The 21,045-nt window shown below is 42.1% G+C and overlaps 2 protein-coding genes across 2 annotated transcripts; one reads left to right on the top strand and one right to left on the bottom strand.

Moving 5' to 3' along the window:
• The first annotated feature begins 366 nt into the window (after positions 1–366).
• On the top strand, positions 367–1,128 carry LOC6573824 (tRNA-specific adenosine deaminase 2). Its single transcript, XM_001999847.4, has one exon. It carries the CDS (start codon positions 461–463, stop codon positions 941–943), a length of 483 nt encoding a protein of 160 aa, XP_001999883.1. The 5' UTR covers positions 367–460; the 3' UTR covers positions 944–1,128.
• Positions 1,017–20,315, bottom strand: LOC116804076 (serine-rich adhesin for platelets). The gene is made up of 3 exons (XM_032729822.2): positions 19,376–20,315; positions 1,755–7,660; positions 1,017–1,689 (listed from the first exon to the last, which is right to left on the bottom strand). Exons 1-3 carry the CDS (start codon positions 19,506–19,508, stop codon positions 1,402–1,404), a joined length of 6,327 nt encoding a protein of 2,108 aa, XP_032585713.2. The 5' UTR covers positions 19,509–20,315; the 3' UTR covers positions 1,017–1,401.
• Between the last annotated feature and the right edge of the window lie 730 nt (positions 20,316–21,045).

Raw genomic sequence — 21,045 nt, 5'->3', positions numbered from 1 at the left:
ATTTAAATAATATCTAATTCTAATGTATGTGTGCCGCCACAGGCAGCAGCGCACCAAAATTGAAACTGCTCGCAAAGAGCTGCAATTTCTTCTCTTTTGAAAGAAGAGTATACCAATCATTTGAAATTTTCATTATTTTAGGAGGGACATAAAATCGTTGATGTGCACAAAGAATACTTCTTCTCGACGAGAATGCACACATTCGCACTTACAGTATGAATGTGCTTGTGTACGAAACGATAGCTGTTTATGGGTTGGTTGAATGGCTAGTGTATTAACAGAAATGAAAATATTTGAATCACGGCCAGTGTTGCCACACTATTGCCGTTGAGTTGCCAATCACATTGTGGCTGTGAACAGCTGATTTTTGCTTGTTATTTTTTTGCTTGCCTGTGTCGTGGCGTCGTAGTCAGTTCTGTTTGTGTTAGTCTGCGAATAAATTGCAATATTTCCATGCCAAATGGCCGCGTTTATGGAGGAGGCCCTTGTGGAAGCGAGGCGAGCACGTGACGCAGGCGAGGTTCCCGTTGGTTGTGTGTTTGTGCACAATGACAAGGTAATAGCACGTGGCGGGAACGAAGTGAATGTACATCGGAATGCAACACGTCATGCGGAGTTCATATGCATCGATGCCACCTTGGCGTACTGCCGTGAGAAGCGTTTGCCAGCACGCCAGGTGTTCAGTGAGATTAGCGTTGTGGTCACTGTGGAGCCCTGCATCATGTGCTCTGCCGCATTGCACACACTCGCCGTCAAGGAGATCATCTATGGCTGCGAGAATGATCGATTCGGTGGCAAGACAGTGATAGATGTTGCCGCCGTGGTTGGCCAACAGATCAACATAACGGGCGGTGTGCGAGCGGATGAGGCAATGGCCTTGCTAAAGGACTTCTACAAGGGCGAAAATCCGGCAGCACCACCCGTCGCAAAGAAGAGGAAATGACTGGATCTCAGTTGAAAGGCGAGAAGTGAAAAGAACAAGCACCGTAGTCACCTTAAGCTTCAGCTTATGTAAAACCGTTTTGTATATGTTTTAATTTATTATAAATTTTAAGCATAGAGTCTAAGCTAAATATGGCGTTCAGAACGTTACATTTAATATAAATACAATTACTACATGAAGAGCAACAAGATGTTGTGCATATAGTCGAAGGCTGTGCCAATGCAGGAAATCAAAAAAAAATTATTTTATGTAATTCAAATTGCACCATCACCAGAATATGATATTGTTAACCCTTGTGAAACTTATTGGTATTGCACTAAAACCTAAGCTAGTCTTTTGGCTCGTCATTTGCTGCGCAAGCTGCCCCGGATCGGGGAGCGTGCGGAGCAAACAATTGCGATTGCCTTTTACAATTTCTAAATTAATGCTATCGATTTATTAAAATGTATGTGTATGTTTTAGATGCGCAGATTGCGACGTCTGTTGCCGATGTTGACCCACTCCAGAGGCACACTGTTGCCCACGTTGTATGAGGCTGGATTGCAGCTGCTTAGCTTTCTAGCTGGCTCGCAGCGACGGCTCACATTCCAATAGGCGAAGCCTTGCGGGCAGCGATATATTTGTCCCTCGATGCGGCCTGTTTCCTGCGAGTAGCCGCACTTCACGAAGACTTGGCTGCATTCATCCTGGTTCAGTGCAAAGTGTCCCTCCTCCGGACAAAGAGGCTCTGTCGAATGAATCGGCACCTAAACGGAGACAAATTTGTGGGTTAGTAAGACTGTACGATTTGCTATATCTAACAGATACTTGCCATGTTTAGTGGTTCCGCTGCCTCATCAAACAGCTGGGTACGAGACGATCCCTTGATGAAACAGGTGTCATTGGGTTCTGGTTTGCCACAGCGACATGATGCCTCCTGATAGACGGTGCCATTGGGACATTGGAACAGTACAATATTCAGATTCGACTCCGAGTTCTCATTGCACTGGTAGAATACACCGCATTGCTTGGAATGTCGACGGAAGCCGGACGGGCAGACAAACAAACTTTGCTCCTCGGTGGTTGTTGGGCAGGGAGCACTTGAATTATTGGGTACCTCAGGCTTTGGTTTCTCTTGCTGTTCGGTGGTTGTCTCCACTGGTCTACTTGTAGTAGTTGTATCCGTTGGCTTAGTTGTAGTTGTATCCGTTGGCTTAGTTGTAGTTGTATCCTCCGGCTTATTTGTTGTATCCACTGGCCTAGTTGTAGTGGTATCCACTGGCTTACTTGTAGTTGTTGTGTCAACTGGTCCACCTGTGGTGCTGTCTGTGCTGGTGGTGGTCTCTGGCTTACTTGTTGTCTCTGGAACCATAGTGGTGGTTGTCATATCTGTCCATGGTGTCGTTTCACTCGGTTTTGTTGTTGAAGTCGTGCTGCCTGAGGAGCAATTGCCAGACACCTGATCGGCGTAGTTACATGTGTCCAGGGATGTGTCCCAGACCGTGCCCTTCGGACAACGGAACTTATATACTTGATAGGTATTCTTGTTCTTGGTGCAGCGATAGTAAATGCTGCAGTCCTCTGGATCAGCGTGGAAGCCTTCAGCAGGGCACGTGAAGTTGATTGCCGGAGCCTGAGTAGTAGTTGGAGGGTAGCCTGGAACTGATCCAGTTGTCTCTGGATACATTTCTGTGGTTGTATAGTCGGTGGGCTTTGTTGGGGTATCCGTTGGCTTCTCCGTGTAATCTGTGGGCTTTGTTGGTGGTCCAGTTGGTTTCGTTGGAGAGTCTGTTGGTTTCGTAACTATTTCTGTTGTTGGCTTTGTTGGTGGTTCCGTTGTTGGTTTCGTTGGCGGTTCTGTTGTTGGCTTTGTTGGTGGTTCTGTTGTTGGCTTTGTTGGTGGTTCTGTTGTTGGCTTTGTTGGTGGTTCCGTTGTTGGCTTTGTTGGTGGTTCTGTTGTTGGCTTTGTTGGTGGTTCTGTTGTTGGTTTCGTTGGCGGTTCTGTTGTTGGCTTTGTTGGTGGTTCCGTTGTTGGCTTTGTTGGTGTTTCTGTTGGTGGTTCTGTTGTTGGCTTTGTTGGTGGTTCTGTTGTTGGCTTCGTTGGCGGTTCTGTTGTAGGTTTCGTTGGCGGTTCTGTTGTAGGTTTCGTTGGAGGATCTGTAATTTCGGTTGTTGTGACGGTTGGATTTGTTGTTGTATCTGTTGGAGGTTCAGTTTGACCCGCACAGCTCGGAACATTCTGTGCATGATCACAGGTTTGGATATCTGCATTCCAAGCAGTATTCTTGGCGCACATAAATTCGTGCTTTGTGTAGGAGTCGCCTGTTTTCAGACACCTGTAAAACTTTCGGCAATTGTTAGGATCAGGCATGAAGCCTTCGCCTTTACACTCGGTACCAGGTGGCAAATTAGGCACCTGGGTTGTAGTTTCGGGAAACATCGTTGTTGTTGGCGGTTGCGTGGAAGTGGTCCACGATGTTGTGGGCTGACTTTCAGTTGAGGTTGGTCTAGTTGTTGTTGTAGTCCATAGTGTCGTTGGAGGTTGATATGTTGTTGTTGGCTCAGCTGGAGTACTTGTTGGTTGGTTGGTTGTCGGTTGGTGGGTTGTCGGTTGGTTGGTTGTGGTCTGTCTATCCGTTGTTGATTCTGTGGCTGGCTCAGTTGGACGATTGGTAGTATTGATTGCTGTTGATGTTGGACCCTCCGTGGTATTGTCACACGGACCCTTATCGGACTCAGTTGTAGCACTACCAGGGCCATCTTCGGGCTTTGGATTGCACATATTCAGATCGTGATTGCAGGTTTGTAGGTCCTGGTCCCAAACTGTGCCCGCCGCACAATGGAAGGCCACCTGGCTAAAGCCGCCCTTGCCATTGCTGATGCAACGATAGAATTTCGCACAGTTGTCTGGATCGCCAATGAAGCCTTCACTTGTACATTTCACATTTTGAGTTGAGTTTGTTGGCTTTTGTGTAACAGGCCTTGGGGTAGTTGGTTTTTGGGTTGAGGGTTTTCCCGTTGTAGTGATCGGCTTTTGTGTTGGTTTTTGGGTTGGGTTCTGTGTTGTCGGCTTTATAGTAGATGGTGTTGTGCTTGGGGATTGCGATGAGCCCTGATTAGGTGTGGTAGATGTTGCGATTGGCCGTTGAGTAGTGGCGCTACTGCCGCAGTTTTTATCTTTGACGGCCCAGGCATGATTACAAGCTTCTATCTGGGCGTCCCATACAGTTCCGGGCGGACACGAAAAGGCCACCGTATAGAAACCACCTCTATCATTGTCCACACAGCGATAGAACTTGGAACAGTCTTTATCATCGCCTAGAAATTGGCCATTAACATTACAATCACCAGATGGTTTCGGCGACGGGGTGGAGCTAGAGCTACTGGAGCTTGATGTTGTAGAACTGATATTGTTGCCAGATTGAGAGCTTGTAGATGTCGTTTGCTCTGTGGAGCTGCTGCTTGAAGACGATGATGTAGAGGATTGGTTATTGCTGCTGTTGATGACCCGCTTGCATTTAAGGCTCTGCATGTCAATCTGCGATGGATGGTTGCAGCTGTTGGCCTCGGGGTGCCAAAGGGTATTTGGTGGGCAAGTAAATGAAACTTTCATAAATCCACCCTTTCCGTTATCAACGCAACGATAGAATTTCGAACAGTTTTCTTTATCGTCTAAGAAGGTTTCCTCACTCTCACATTTCTCTGCTGGCTTGAATGGCTTCTGCGTTGTTGTTGTGGTTGGTTCCTGGTTGGATGATCCTTGATTCGAAGACGATTCTTGGTTGGATGAAGAGCCTTGATTTGATGACGAACCTTGATTAGAGGATGATCCTTGGTTGGAAGATGATCCTTGATTAGAGGAAGAACCTTGATTCGAGGATGATCCTTGGTTAGATGATGACCCTTGACTTGATGAAGATCCTTGATTAGAGGACGATCCTTGGTTAGATGACGACCCTTGATTTGAGGATGATCCTTGATTGGAGGATGATCCTTGATTAGAGGACGATCCTTGATTGGAGGATGACCCTTGATTTGATGAAGATCCTTGATTGGAAGACGACCCTTGATTAGAGGATGATCCTTGGTTAGAAGACGAGCTTTGATTAGAGGATGACCCTTGATTAGAGGATGATCCCTGATTAGATGAAGAGCCTTGATTAGAGGACGATTCTTGATTAGAGGAAGAACTTTGAGAAGAAGATGATTCTTGATTAGAGGATGAACCTTGATTTGATGACGATCCTTGATTAGAAGATGATTCTTGATTGGATGATGATCCTTGATTGGAAGATGATCCTTGATTTGATGAAGATCCCTGATTGGAAGATGAGCTTTGATTTGATGAAGATCCCTGATTAGAAGATGATCCTTGATTGGATGATGATCCTTGATTGGAAGATGATCCTTGATTTGATGAAGATCCCTGATTGGAAGATGAGCTTTGATTTGATGAAGATCCCTGATTAGAAGATGATCCTTGATTGGAGGATGATCCTTGATTGGAAGATGATCCTTGATTAGAGGATGAGCCCTCATTAGAGGACGATCCTTGATTAGATGAAGAGCCTTGATTAGAAGATGATCCTTGATTGGAGGAGGATCCTTGATTGGAAGACGAGCCTTGATTTGATGAGGAGCTTTGATTAGAGGATGATCCCTGATTGGACGACGATCCTTGATTAGATGAAGAGCTTTGATTGGAGGCTGATCCCTGATTGGACGACGATCCCTGATTGGAAGACGAGCCTTGATTTGATGCACTTCCTGTACCACTAGCCATAGCTTTGCATTCTTCTTTCTGTACATCAGTTGGATGGTTGCAGCCCTTTGATTCGGGATCCCAAACAGTACCTGGTGCACAATCGAAAGCAACCTTATCAAATCCACCATTTCCATTATCGACGCAGCGATAGAAGCGCGCACAGTCCTTTTTGTCAGGCAAATATGTTTCCGAGTGCTCGCACTGGCCGTCAGGATTTGAGGGTTTACTTGTTGTCGTGTTCGATGAACTTGTGGAATTTTGAGCTACAGAGGAGTTGGATGTGGTCGATTGATTGCCAGAGTTCGAAGAAGATGAAGAGCTTTGATTGCTGCTCTGATTGGAAGACTGATTGCTGGAGTTTGATGACGATGAGCCTTGATTGCTGCTCGACGAACCTTGCTGACTGCTGTTTGACGATGATCCTTGCTGGTTGCTAGATTGATTGTTGCTGTTACTATTGTTTGAGCCGGAACTGGAACTGCTTGATTGATTGTTTCCGTTGGATTGTTGGCTGGAAGTGCTGTTGCCAGCTTGACCATTTCCGCTGCTGGAAGAGCCCGATTGTATGTTGCATTGTTTCTTTTGATCTTCGCTAGGTAGGACGCAAACTTTCTCCTCTTGACTCCAAACAGTGCCTGGACCACATGTAAATGGCACCACTTCCAAATTGCCATCAATATCCTTGCGACATCTGTAGAACTTGGCGCAATCCATTTTATCAGGTATGTAGGTGTTCTCGTCTTCGCATTCGCTTGATGCAGGCTGGTTTGTCTGATTGGATTGGTTGCTGGAGCCGCTGCTCGACTGATTGTTCGATGAGCTCTGGTTGCTCTGGGTGTTGCTGGCAGACTGGTTACTGTTATTGCTTTGATTTTCGTTATTGTTGGAGCCTTGGCTGCTGGAATTTTGACTGTTGTTCGCGTTCTGGTTGCTGCTTGAAGACTGGTTGCTTCCAGAGTTCTGGTTATTACTGGAAGATTGGTTGCTTCCAGAGCTTTGATTCGAAGAACCCGAGCTGGCTTGTTGAGTACTACTACTCCAACTTTCTGTGCTGCTGGAAGACTGATTGCTGTTCGACGATTGTTGGTTGCTGCTCGCCGTGGATGACTCCTGGTTGGAGTTTGAGCTCGATTGATTCGAGGAACTGTTGGAAGAGCTCGAGCTATTAGACGACGAAGACATTGAGGAGCTTGTCGAAGAACTTTGTTGACTGCTGGACGAAGATGACGATGAGGTGGTATTCTGATAGCTCGAGTGGGACGACTGTGTCGAGGTTTGCTCATCGCTGAGAGGATCGGCCTGGTTGCGGCAGCCGCCATTGGCACGAACTTTGACTATATGGTTGCAGGACTGCAGAGACTCATCCCAGGCAGTTCCGTCCGAGCAACGAAAACCAATTTTATTGTAGCCGCGCCCATTGGAGATGCAGCGATAGAACACGGTGCAGTCAATGGGATCACTCATAAATCCATCATCCTCGCACGACACGCCCTCCTCCTCAGCGGCCGAGCGCAAAGATGATGAGCTCGAAAAGGATATGACTGAAACACCACTCAGGCCTGTCAGTCCATAATTTGTGGGCAACTGATTTGCAGTAGCATAGGTGTGCAGCTCCAGGGCGGCGGCGGGTGTTACGGCGCTACTAAGCATCGCATTATGTCCATTCTGGTTATTGACGAGCCCATCAAATGGCAGCTGGCTGTCTGTCTCATCGCCGACATCGATTTCGTTCATGTACGGCTCGCACTCTCCGCGTCCGGCCAGCATCGGAGGCAGACACAGTTGGAGGGTGCGCGAGAAGACTGTGCCCTCCTTGCAGGCGAACATGTACGGTTTGATGTAATGCTCGGAACGCTTCTCGCAGCGGTAGTAGATGCGGCAGTCGTAGTCATCGGGAAACAGGCCCTCCTCCGGGCAATAGAAGGCAACATCATCGGGGCCACTGCGTCCACGGGCTGACGAAGATGGAATGTCTGCAATAAAAGTCAAGCGATATACTCGTTTGTAAGTTGGATTTAGTTGGGGGCCATTGCGATTAAGCATATAAATTAATATTGTCACGCCCAACGGCACTGGCCGAGTGCATTTCAGTCAAATGTTTGTCAAAGGATACATACGTTATATATGTACATGCACATATATAGGATATGTGCTGGCAATTCAGAACCGGCCGCTGGAACAAACCATTCAACTGAAACTTCCTGTCACAAATGCCCCGCCTGAATATATTTTGCTCAATTTCATCTGACATTTTGCGCTCCACCATCTCACATTCTCTCCCTCTCTCTCTCTCTGTCTCTTAAAGCGGGATTTTTCGCGTTGTCAAAATAAAATTGATAATTTATTGTCATTCAATGGGAGAGTGTGCTGTTTTTTTATTTTTTTTTTTTTATTATGTATTTGGAATCTGCTTCTTCTTATACTGCTGCTGTCGTGCATTCCAATAAATTTAAATGCATTTATGGCCCTTACAGCGGAACAAATTCATTTCGAAAATGAATTGTGCATGTTTTTTTTTATTCACGTACCCACAGCTCCATTGGCCGCAACAATGTTTTTTTTTCAATTTTTTTTTTTTGTCGACATGCCTTATAAACCAAATTGTTGTTGCGGCATGCAAATCTGGCAAAAACATTGTAAACGCGCGTCTAAAAATTAGACCCAACAGGGATTGGCATAAATTTGCATCAGTCACTATGCGATTTTCATTGGAGCCATGTAAGCCAAAGCCAATGCTTTATGGCCTGACGGCGTGCCCTCAGCCATACAGGTCCATTTACTCTGCCAAAATTGCCAAAATCCAAGGCCCATAAAACTTAATTATGGCAAATGTATGTGGCTCACTACTCCAGCTCAACGAAATGGCCCTTTGAGAGAGGTGGAGAAAAAAAAAACGTCTACGGCTCAGTACAAAATTAGAAATGATTTGCCTAACTCCAAGTAGAAATCGTATTATATAATTGCAAGCAAATATTTAAGTAAACCAATATGTCCTATAAGTCAAGTTTCTTAATTGCTAACCTGAGTCATGGCTTGATTGACAGAATTTATTTGGCTAGAACAGAGCGAATGATAGGATGATTTTATTATTATTTTTATTGACTTTTTTGTTTTTTGTTTTTTTTTTTACTTATTACATTATATTAATAATGTATCTCGGCTGCTGTTGTCTATTTACCCAGCTATCCAAGTCTCTTTAGTGATTCTGCCTCGAATCGCCTTTGCATAATATGTTTTAATAAAACCCAAAATAAATCTATTGCAATTGATATGAAGAGCGTGTTGACTGCTTTTAGAAATGCATAAAATTCAAGTAATTCAACAAATCCCATAAGCCACTTTACATGGAAACATAATATCCAATTTTAATGGAAATATTATAATATGCAGAGGGACCCCGAAAAGCGTCGCTCCCATTACTCTCGCTCGCACTCGGCGCGCATGGCTTTCGCTGAGTCTAAATTGACCGTTTTGTGATTTTAATTATATATGATGTTTACTTTGGAACTTATGCAAAATGAAATAAAAGGAGCGACCGCAAACTTATACGGCGCCCAGCAGGCGACAGGCGTAACGGGTCCCAGGCCACAGGCTGACCGCACAGCATGTCCGCAAATAGTTTTGGATACGCCATGTTCCGGGAAGAACACTGGCACTGCCGAAATCTGTGTGTGTGTTAGTGTCGTGGTGTGTTGCGTTAAAATTTCAATTTGCACCATTAAAGCACATTATGGCATAGTAAATGTAGTTATTAAAGCTTAAACTATACGCCGTTGGCTTATAGGAGCAGCCACTTGATACTCTGTCAGAGGGTAATACAATTTGCCATGCAACGTGTTTATATGCTATACTAAGGTGTAGTATACTCACAATCGGTAGATATTTCCCTATGATTGTTTTATTTAGTGCAAGACAGAACACATCATAATTGTCTCTATATATATTTATATCGCTCAATGTCTTCTACGGGATTATTTTAAAGTTTTCTATACCACTATAGTATAATCTAAATATTAATATGAATGCTTCGTCAAACTAAACGTGAAAATTTATTTGGGACTTTCTCCTTTGTGTTTTGTTTATTTGGGTTGTTATGCATAGCTTTGGTGTGCGAAAATTCCAGCTTCACATTTTAGGAAAATGGTAAATAGTAATTAAAATTGTTCCATTCTTTTCATAATTAAATATTTATTGAGCATGGTCGTTGTGATGCCTTATTAACTAAAAAAAAAGAGATACATAGCTGGAATTTTTCGCTTAAGCTTTGAAGAGAGAGGAAGCAATGGGAATACTGTTTCGACAATTTAAGTATAAGAAGCAATCAAAAGAGAAAGGTGCATAAAGAGAGGGAGAGAGAGAGAGAGAGAGAGAGAGAGAGAGAGAGAGAGAGAGAGAGAGAGAGAGAGAGAGAGAGATATGCGTACGTATAAAAAACAATTAATATGTGAAGCTTAGCTATTTTTTAAAATATTGTATAAGGCATGAGCTCATTAAAGCTTAAACTATATATTATAAATTATGTTACTAGTTCTTTCAGCGAGATTTGTGAACCTATGGTAATTCCAAGAATACATATAACACCTATATATTTTTCCATGCTATATTGCATACTAACTAATTAATTTTATAGGAAGAGATTAACTATAAGAACTTATTTATATTACAACTCACTTGGAAAACGTTCTATAGCTATAACTTTGCTCAGCTTTACTTCATAAAGGATATGCAAAATAGTTATTTAAAAATTCTGTTGTATATATAATTGGTTATTATCCAAGGCGAGTTTCGTGAGAAGCCTGAGCCGCGATTTGATTACCTTGGCTTGCAAGCCGACTACAGACTAATATAATAAAGCAGCTCATCCTATTCTCTTTTTGTGTAAATGCCAACGTGGACAAAATAAAAGAATTCAGATGTCAGTTTTCATTTTGCCTTGTGCACTGCATTCCGGCGAGCTGGAAGCTATTTTCGCTTTGTACAAGTAGTTGCATGTTGTAAATATGATATTTGGAATTTTGAGCTGCTGTCCAAGTTTGTCGCTCCCATGGCATTTGCTACTATGACTACGACTACCACTAGTGCTGCTGCTTCTGGGCTTGGTATAATTTCATTTGCGTCTGGTGGCATTTTGTCGCTAACTTTATGTTGAGCAACGTACGTGTGCGGCCAGGATGGCGTCAACAGTTTTATGGTAGATACACCAAGTGGGACAGACAGAGACAAAGAGTGAAGAGTGAAAGAGAGAAAGATATGGGGAAACAGAGAGCTAGAGATAAAGAGATGGAGAGAGCTAGATAAAGAGAGAGAAAGAGAGAACGTAAAGAAGAGGTAGGGGCGTATTATTTCTCAATATCCTATTCATAAAGATTTTTAGATCGAAATCTATAAGTCTTTCAATATTAATATCTATGTATAAAGAATATTTGTTTTTATTACAGCTGATTAGCTTTCTCAAATTTTCTATAAAATCTACTATAGAAATATTTATTCAACTTAAAAAAAAAATTATTTTAAAAATTATTTTAAGCTGCCATCTTTAAGTCAAGGAAATCTGTATGAGAGTATGGCAACTGCCACAGAGTATCTGCTAGTCGTATATTTTATTGACTTGATTACCTAAGCTGGCTCTCATTTTTGTTTTTGTATGTTTTCTGGTTCTCTCAGAAGTGTGTCTTTGGCTCAGCATTAGATGCGCCAAATGACCAGCCAGAAGAAATTCAATTTATTATGCAGCTTGACTTTTTTCTGACATTCTGGGCGAGATGACAGTGCGCCTGATGCTGTGACAGTTGCTTCGCATAAAGCCTGGAATGGAAAGAGCACACAGTACGCTAATTCCAACAGCTGTCCTTGTTGAAGATTCCGTTTGCTCTTTGCCGCTCCGCACCCCAGTGGGCCCTCTGCCCTCCGCTTGCTCTGCTGCGATTATAGATTTTGGTATGCGATGCGGCAGCTGCGTTTGAATTTCGCGCTGCGCTGCGCTTGAACAGATTTTAATATTGGAAATGTCCTTGAAAACATTGCAATGACCAGTGCATCGAATCCGACAACATTACTCATACGCAGCGTGTGACACCGTTGCCCGCCTGCCTGCCTGCCTGCCTGAATGTCTGCCTGGGTTTCTTGTGCCAACTTCCTCATTGGCATGCATTATTCATTTTTCGAGATAAACTCGGTAAGAAATTGCTGACAGCTGCCATAAAAGATATTTAATATCGAACTACGTTTTGTCGCACATTTAAATGGAAATTATATTTGACTTGGCAGCAATTAATTTGAGTTTCAACAACTTAAGAGCTACAGTGCCTGTCATGTCAACTAAGTAGTTGAGATGGCACGGAATGCCTGCTTGCCTGATGGCCTGCCCTGCTTTCATGGCTGCCTGCTGGCCCGGCTGCTGGTAAATTAAACATAAAGCGCTTTTAGTTAGAATCACGTTCGTCTCAATTAAACTACATTAAATTCAATTAACGAGCAGCAGGAGGCAGCTGCGCAAAATATAAGCAACACTCCCATTACGGTTAGAGGCGAGGGCTCGGCCTGGGATGCCAAAGATCTTTGTGTGCGAACGACCTGACCTACTATAACTGGCAATAGAGCCAGTGACATTGTCTTTCTCGGCCGGGTCTACGTCGTCTACGTTACAATTGACTTTCATTACTTCTTACAATCATGTTGCATTATTGAGCGTTGTCACATTGGACAGGCCCGTTGAGATGAGAGAACGAGTCGACGAGTCGACGACTCGATGACTCAACGATCCCAAGACTGCGTGCTGCACGACGCGTTAGTTCGTTCGTGTAATTAAGTTTAATATTTAATTTAATTGCATATTGTAGACATACAGTTACAGCAACTACAACAACTACAGCAACTACAACAGAGCAAATGAGTCATAAAAGGACACGAGCACGCTCCGAGACATTGCCTGGCTCAAAATTATAATGAAAGCCGGAAGCGAAAAGGCTTTCAGACAAAGTTGAGAGTATCGTCGCCTTAGCCACACCCACAACAACCAATTGCCCAACTGGCAAAGGTGAAGGCGAAAGTCCAGGAATCGCTTATAGCCACTGTCCTGTGTTCGTGACTTCTTAGCCCCAGCAGAGCTCCCACATACATACACACATACATACATATATGCGTTGTCTAGCGCTTAGTTACTTTATTTTATGTTGACCTCTTTCGGCTGCATTATTATCATTGGAGTTGTGCCTGACCTGCTTATGGCCGGTTACTTTATGTTCTTGGCATGGGATTATGGCATGTTAGCAGTCAGTTTGTGTCTGGGCCTTTGGGCGTGTTCACTGTATTAAACAACTTGTTCTTGGCCATCTAATGAATTGCGTTCGCAACCCAATTTGCCAGCCAAGCTAATGATGCATAGCCACATGGCTGCTCCTTATGCAATAATAATCAGGCTCTTTAGCTTTCGACTCAAATTGATTCATAAACATCAAAGTTTATGTTTTATATAGATAATCAAGCGGTTTTTGTTTGCGGCGAACATTAACACAGGCATTAAATAAATGTTTTAATAAATATCTTAAACATGTATTTTGATTAATATTTGATGCTTTATATCTATAATATATATTATCTAATCAAGCAGTTGTTTGAGCAGAAACCAACGCTTTTAAAAATCAATTTAAATGATTAAAACCAAAATTCTTTGGAAAATATTTTCTATAAATATAATAAATATTTTGGCAAATTTTTGAAAATAATATATTTATTCAAATAAATATAAATATAAATATAAATAAATATAAAAAAATTCAAATAAATTGCCTATATATATATTTTTAAGCACATATTTTAAATAGATATATAAATAAATATTATTAATAGGCATTTTAATAAATATTTTGAATAATATATTTTAGAATAATTAAAATAAATCATGTAATAAGGATTTTCATATTTATTTTTATATCAACTTAGTATATTTGATTAATGAATTCCGCAGTTTACGCTCGAGCGAAATCTGTGTCAAGCACTAAAATATCAATAAAATAAATACATGTTTAATAAAATGAAAATTCACTAGGCCAAAACTCAAATTATTTTTTGCTTATTCAAACGATTCTATTATATGTATACATAGTTATTTAAATATTTTATTTATTGCTAAAAATGCAAACCGTTTGAAGTTACTTTATTGAAGTCTTAATTTGATTGCAAGCTCAAGCATCTGACTGTGAGGCGCTTTAATTAAAAAGTTTCAATCTCCTCATATTTACATACTCTGCTGCACCAAAAATGTGTCAACTTTTTTTTATGCACATTAGTTATTGATTTGATGCTGCAAAGTACTTGGTTATGCCCAATGTTACAGTTATATTTCATTGGTTTCTAGCAAAGTTGCCCATTTCTCGGTGAAGCGTCAATAGCCGGCAGTTATTGGGCGTGAAAAGTTAGATATTTGCATGTTTGAGTATACCTCACCATTAAGTAACAATCCTAACAATGAGTGAGTGAGGGTTGCTGTGTGTGAGTGAGTGCCAGTGTGTGTATGAGTGTGTGTGTGTGTGTTGAAGCAGCGGAAGTCTGTGTACAGCCCACGGGATTCAATTAATTTCATTTGTAGTGCGGCGCAACGAAACGCTGCAAGCGATTACTAAACACACACTCACACACACACACACTCGCACACAGAGACAGAGGAAGCACATGCACACATACCGACACACCCTGACTAGCGCAAAGTTGTACTTACAATATTTTCAATTAAGCTGCAACAATACCACAAGAATAATAACAATTACAGCAGCAACAGCAACAGCAACAATTTTATACAATGCAGTACATATATGTGTGTATGTAGAGGTGTGTGAGTGTGGGGTAACTGCAAAAGCTCCCATGCCACGCCCAGTCACTTTCCAATCCACTCTCAGGCAGCTCATAGAATGCTAAACCAATCTTAAGAGCGGGTAGTGTGAGGGCTGAAGGAGGTGCGAGGGGGCTGGCCTGGGAACTCACAGGTTGCGTCTATTGTATTACGCCGTATGCCTGAGATACGGTTGATATCAGCTAGAGCAACTGCCAGAGTAGCTGATATGCATTGTGACAGAGCACCGGCAGTTAACGATGTGGCGTCACCTTTAGAATTAACTTTGCCTGGCGCACCTGGAGGAACAATTGCCGTAAAGCAGTTAACATATTAACATCTAGGGCAACTGGGCCAAGTTAATACTTAACAGTGATTGAATTTCGTCGAAATTGAAAATTGATTTAAGCCACTAGCTCTTACTATTATTATTGCTGCAGCACTGTTGTCTCTATTATTTAGATAATCGGCTCAGCTTAAGCCTTGTTAATTCCATATTCAAAATGCCTCTGCGCCTATTATTAAATTATATTTGCATACACAGCCCTGTGCATTGTTAGTCCACTCGCTTGCTAAGGTCAATAGCATTGTGTTTCTAATCGTAAATTAATAATTGTGCAGACACACCTCAGGTGTGCAACACCTTTGTAAGCTTTGAAACAAAAGGTTGCCCTAAGGCCACGGAAGCTCTTAAGCGAAGGGCAGACAGCGGAGCGGCATAGAATGGAATAGAATATGCCTAGCTGGACTAAGGTCTGCTCAAAGGCCATGTAATTTACCTAACTTCAGCAGCTGCCATAAAAATGAGAAAAAACCAAAACAAAAACAAGCTCAAACTGCAATTCAGACTCGCGTCCTCAAGTGGAAGTTATGCACGTGTTAATTATTTATAGGAGTATCAGTTGAAATGCAACTGGAGAGCTGCAGAGCTGGAATACCAGAGAGCTGGCCATAAGAAGCTATCGCGCTGCACATACCTGAATACAGAATGCCTGAGCTGCTGGCCAGAGTTCTCTGGAATAAATTATACAAATTATTATTTAGTCAGGCAGCTGCCTGACACTCTCACACTCTCAGGCTCTAGGCCAGGCTGGCCGATCCGGTTAAGGCAAAAGTTATGCGCAGACAAATCGCTTATTTAGATTAGAGCTGACAGCTGCGCAGCCGCAGAGGCAGCCGGCAGAGCAGGGGCAGCGGCAACTGGCTGCAATCTCGATTTACAGTCGGTTTGCTTAACGATTTGCTTGTTGTGTTGCATTGGCGTCGCAGTTGCGCCAACAAGATTGTTAGCAGGACTCGGGGCGTTGCTGTAATGCCAACTAAATGTCTAGTTAAGTTAAGCGCAGCTGCTGCTTGCCTATCTTTGCCTTTTGGTGTGCGATCATTTTCAATTAGCCGCTCACAGTCAGCCGCATAAGTAATGCTCCCTGTTAAATTTACTCCAGCCTGAGGTGCACAAATTACCGCTCAAGCCACATGCTAATAAAATGATGTGTAAGACGGTGGCTGTGGCGAGCTGTGATCGTGAATGATTGATGACAGCTCACATGGGCTGGGCTAAGTGGCACTCAAGGATTATTAAATGGACTCGAAATGTGAAACGAGACAGTTTTTGCGCTGACTTTGTGCATTTGTCATAATAAAATTAGCATTTAGCTGGCGCCGAACTGAGCTGCCTGGGGGGAAAGTCTGCAGACAAGGATTTACCGGCAACTGCCTAGAGCTGCAACACTTATCAGCGTGTTGACAGCCATCACTACGGAGCCAGTTAGCAAGAGGAAAGTGGAAAGTGGCAAAGGCAACAGCAACAGAAGCAACAGAGGCAACAGAGGCAACAGAGGCAAAGGCCCGATGACAATTTTTGCAATTTCTAATTTGCCTTTCACCCACTTGTTTCATGTGCCACTGCAGATATCATTCCATTGATTGCGACGCGCAGTGGCACGAGGCAAAACAGTGTATTGCTGCAGCTGTTGCTGCTCCTGCTGCTCCTGCTGCTGCTGCTGCTGCTCCTGCTGTTGCTCCTTGTGCTTCAGTGTTTGCCCCAGGGAACTGTCTGTCTGCGCGTTGGCTCGTTTGCCAGGGCGCGGACGTTTGCCCAGCTGAATACCACACAACATGCAAAGGAGCAATGATAGTTGGCTATATTATTATTGAAATGACTAATTCAATTTGAGCTCCCATGGGCCAGCCCACTCACTGGTGGGTGTGGCAGCATTTAAGCCGACTATCGCTTTTCGCTTAGCTAACAAACAACGAGATGTTGACTTTTTGCTGACTGGGCCAAACTAAATTCAAATCACGTACGGGGTCCATTGCCATTTTTTCGTTTTTCTTGTTTTTTCTTTTTTGCTGACCAATTTCACGCAGCTGCAACAAATCAAAAAGCAAGCAGCAAATCGAGAGTCGAAGCGAGTCGAGCGCCGTCACAGACGGCGTCCGAGAGAAGTGCTAAATAAATTGAAAAATTCTAAATTTTAATAAAAATTGTCGCAATATGGCTATGAAATTGCCATGAGCTGCGGGCCACCGTCAGCCAGGAACAGCACTGGCAATGGTAGAGGCAACGGCAACGGCAACGGCAACACAGAGATGGCCATCCCATGGCATATCCATGGCAATCACGTGATCCGCATTCGTTGCATCGCAAATTCATTTTGTATGCCAGTTCAAGAAATTAAGTGAGTATATTGGTTTTGTGCAGATTGATATTCTATGACCTATTTGAAGATTTAGATTATAGATTTAATGTGACATAAATTTAAATGGATATAAATTAGGGCGTTGCTAATCGGCAATGAGTATATATATAAATTTGATGATCTATATATTAAATTAAGCGATTAAATTAGTTGTCTGAAGTTAGAGTCGTATAGATTTTAAGTTTGAAATATATATAAATTCTGCAAAGGCAAATCGGCAAGGACTCTATGTATATAAATTATATGATTAATGTGAGTCAAGTAATGCCTGTTAGAGTGCATTATTACACACATTATTTTTGTTAAAATCTAAACATATCATCCTAAAGAACAAACTTTAATCAAAATACTGTCGAGTCCCGATAATTCGAAATGGCAAAGGTATATTTTTTTCGACTTGCACATTAATTCAAATTATTGAGAATTATCAAGAACTTTTTTTTTTTTTTCAAGGGTATAGAATTTTTTTTTTTCGATTTATCGCGATTTTCGGTTTACCGAAACTCGACTCGAAGTTATATGATTAGACATTTACTTCTTACCTCAGCTAATGTTGAGCTGCTTAACAAATTTAATATATACCTTTATATCTAAATATGTATTTATATATTTCTTTAATTTTTAAGAGCTTGCTAGGCAAGTTACTATAACGAAGGTAGCTTACACGAGTATCATGCCATCGGCTACGCCCGATAACAAAGCACTTCACTGTTGCTTTTTTGATGCTAGAAGAGCATCGATTGATATGTAGTTGCCAGTAGGTTAGTATGAGCGAATTCTGATAGGTGTTTTTTTTTTTTTCAATTTTTTTTTGTTTAATGTTTTTATTGGTATATCATACCCTCTAATCGAAATAGATAATCGATACAATTGGGCGTGTCTAAAATGGGTAATTGGTTTTGCAATTGAACTAAATATATAAATGATAGTGGAAAAAAATATTCAGCAAATTCTTATTAGGCAGTTTGCCGGAAGAAGAAAGATATAGCTAGGCTTTAATAGCTGTCAACAGAGAAGATATCTGCCTTAGGCCATTAATTGAGGTCTATCTATTCTGTATAGGATATCAACTAGTTGCCACAGCTTGAATTGAGGCTTTGGCTGTGGTTGATGCCGTTGAGTGTCGAGACGAAGGATTTAGTTTGTCGCCATTGAATCGGCCGCGTAAGCCCTGCTGGCATTCCCTGTGTGATTTTGTCACTCATATTTCATTGGCAGTTCAGTTTATTGTCCCGTTATTCTTTATTTGTTGTGTGCTGAGTTTTGTTGCTTAAATGCGCTGCATATTTCAATTTAATTTTAATTGATGCGATGTTGACACATATTTGAAATTTATTAAGTGCTTAAACTAGTCGAGGAATGCGCTTAAACTAAAAAATAGAAATATGCACATTTATTAAATTGACAAAATCAATATTCCACAAATGACATGATATAGATTATTAATATACGGACAGAGCACGTACATATAGCAGCAAAAAATCAGCCACGGATCTGGAAAATTTCTTTTCAGTGGGGCGTGCGTATGGTATAAAAATGATAATAATTGGGGCAAAAACAATCGCAACATTTTATAAACTGTATTCAACGGCAACAACAGATTTTTTCATCGCACAATTTTAACATTTTAATTAATAATATTTCGCATGCGTTTATATCCTCTGGCCACAAAGGACATTGTGCACTTGTTTGGCAATATGATTTTGACAGATAATTAGTTTTTGCCTGCACCTTGACCTGCCAATAAAAAATATGTCTATCTCGATATGGATTCAGATATACCATATCAGGACTATAGGCAGTACTTGAGTAGTAGTATAGCAAAATATCGCTCTTGCTTGTATTTTAAATAAAATTTGATTGGAGTTACAGTCAAGCTAAGTTTTGTCGATCGACTTCAGATATATATTTTATCAGGACTATAGACCTGATATGTTTAATATAGACTTGAGTAGATATAGCAAAATATCTGCCTTTGTACATATTTCAAATGAAATTTGATTAGAGTTTCAGTCAAGCTAAATTTTTGATTCCGTAAGTGAACTCTGAGGATTTATTTGCGGATATGGCTTAAACAACATTTCGATATAATATATTTCTTGATATGTTGTGCTAAGCGAAATTGTGAATATGTTGAGAAGTAATCAGGTTATATTTACCTCGAGCTATGGCGGCGCCAATGCAAGCCCCCAGCAGCAGCAATCGGCAGAGCCAGCGTATTTCCGTCGTCGTCGTCGTCGTCCTCGTCGCCATTTTGTCGAGCTGCAAGAATGGCGTCATCTTTGGCGCCATTGCGTTTTATGTTGCCAAAATGTCACAACAACTGCAAAATGAGAAGAATAGGAAGTGTTGAAATAACTGTGTATATATATATATGTGTGTGTGTGTATGTAATATGCAACAATACGGAACGCGTTTGATCCGAATTGCGCAAACAGCTGTGCGTTAAGTGAAAGAACTATGCAAAACATTAACTTTCAATTAGAGGGCGAGGCAAGCCACCACGATCCTCTGGCTATTTTGCGCATCATAAATTCCAAATCAATTTTCCTAATTAGCAAATGTCGCTGGCAATCAAGGATGCTCCACCAGAGTTCTGGCTGGCAGCGAGCAGGAGACACTAGCGCGAGCAGGAGCACTTTGAAGATGCCGCAGTTAAATGAATTACGCCACGTGGCGCAGTAGCCGAGCGAGGAAGCCGTGTCAGAGTGAGCAGACGCAGGACCCATGTGCAAAATTAACTAGGACCGGTACATTCTCTGCTCCTGCTGCGCCGCGTTCCGCTAACACAGGCTCCCTGCTCGTTGGTCATTTTGACGCCTGCCGTTTCGCTTTCATTTCCACAATTTGCACGCGCACTTCATTTGCGCGGTCGCTTCCTTTGGCCGCTCGGCTTTTGTTTTGGCCCCAAAGCCCATCTAATAAGTTAATTGTAACTGCGCTGCACTTTTGCCGCTTTTGAATTTATGATTAGCCGCGGCCAAGGATGACGATGATGTGGGCTTAGCTGTCCGTTCCAAGTGCTTAACGCGGCTCATAGTTGGACTTCTTTTGAGGCGGCTTACAGTTATTATTATTTCTTTTTTTTTTTTTTTTTTTTTTTACTTGCTTGCTTGCTCTTCTTGTTCTTCTTGGTCGTTTTGTAACTTAAAGCCAGAGCACGCGGTTCGCATAAATGTCAACTGAGGTCCTGCTGCGTTTTATGAACTCGACTTTTATGCATTTCTAGCGCTTCCCTTTGAATAGCACTGCCATAGGAATCCCGGGCCGGCGAAAGAGCTCCTCCTCCTCGTCGTCATTACTGTCGTTTGCGTTTTTCCTGGCAGTTCTCTGCTGCTCCTGCTGCTCCTGCTGCTGACTGACTGTGCGTCAACTTCATAATAATGGCCTGACTCTCTTCGCCCCTTTTCCTGCTGCCAACACAAAGTTTCAATACCACACAGTGGGTTCGATTATGGCTCGGGCATGTTGATTAAGCGTAATTCGTTCACTCGTGTTGAACAGTTTTTGGAGCAGCCTCAATTGAATAGTTCTAATTAATTTGTAATAGTTTTCATATTTCATCAAAGTTTGCGTGAGTGCGAGGGCTGTGCGGCCCACTGTCGCTTCATTTATAGTTACTTGACACGGCAGCTGTAGCTGTAGCTGTAGCTGCAACTACAACTGCAAGCTGGAAAGATTCTATTAACCTAAGAAATTACGAGAAATGAAAACTTATTACGAGAAGTCATTAAGATTCAAAGAATTAAAAACTTCAAAAGTAAAAAGTGGAAATAAGGCTGGGCCGAAGCCAAAGCCAAAGCCAAAGCATCTTCGCTAACAGCGCAGC

The sequence above is a fragment of the Drosophila mojavensis genome, unplaced genomic scaffold (assembly GCF_018153725.1).
Source record: "Drosophila mojavensis isolate 15081-1352.22 unplaced genomic scaffold, ASM1815372v1 contig_16, whole genome shotgun sequence".
Taxonomy (NCBI): domain Eukaryota; kingdom Metazoa; phylum Arthropoda; class Insecta; order Diptera; family Drosophilidae; genus Drosophila; species Drosophila mojavensis.
The sequence above is the reverse complement of the archived record's forward strand: the minus strand, read 5'-3'. Positions and strand labels throughout refer to the sequence as shown.

Excerpts from the sequence above, each read along its gene's own strand:
- LOC6573824 (XM_001999847.4), top strand. The coding sequence starts at position 461 with ATGGCCGCGTTTATGGAGGAGGCCCTTGTGGAAGCGAGGCGAGCACGT.
- LOC116804076 (XM_032729822.2), bottom strand. The coding sequence starts at position 19,508 with ATGGCGCCAAAGATGACGCCATTCTTGCAGCTCGACAAAATGGCGACG. Across the intron at positions 7,661-19,375 it reads TGGCGCCGCCATAGCTCGAG|ACATTCCATCTTCGTCAGCC; the intron begins GTAAATATAACC and ends CTTTTATTGCAG. Across the intron at positions 1,690-1,754 it reads CAGCGGAACCACTAAACATG|GTGCCGATTCATTCGACAGA; the intron begins GCAAGTATCTGT and ends GTCTCCGTTTAG.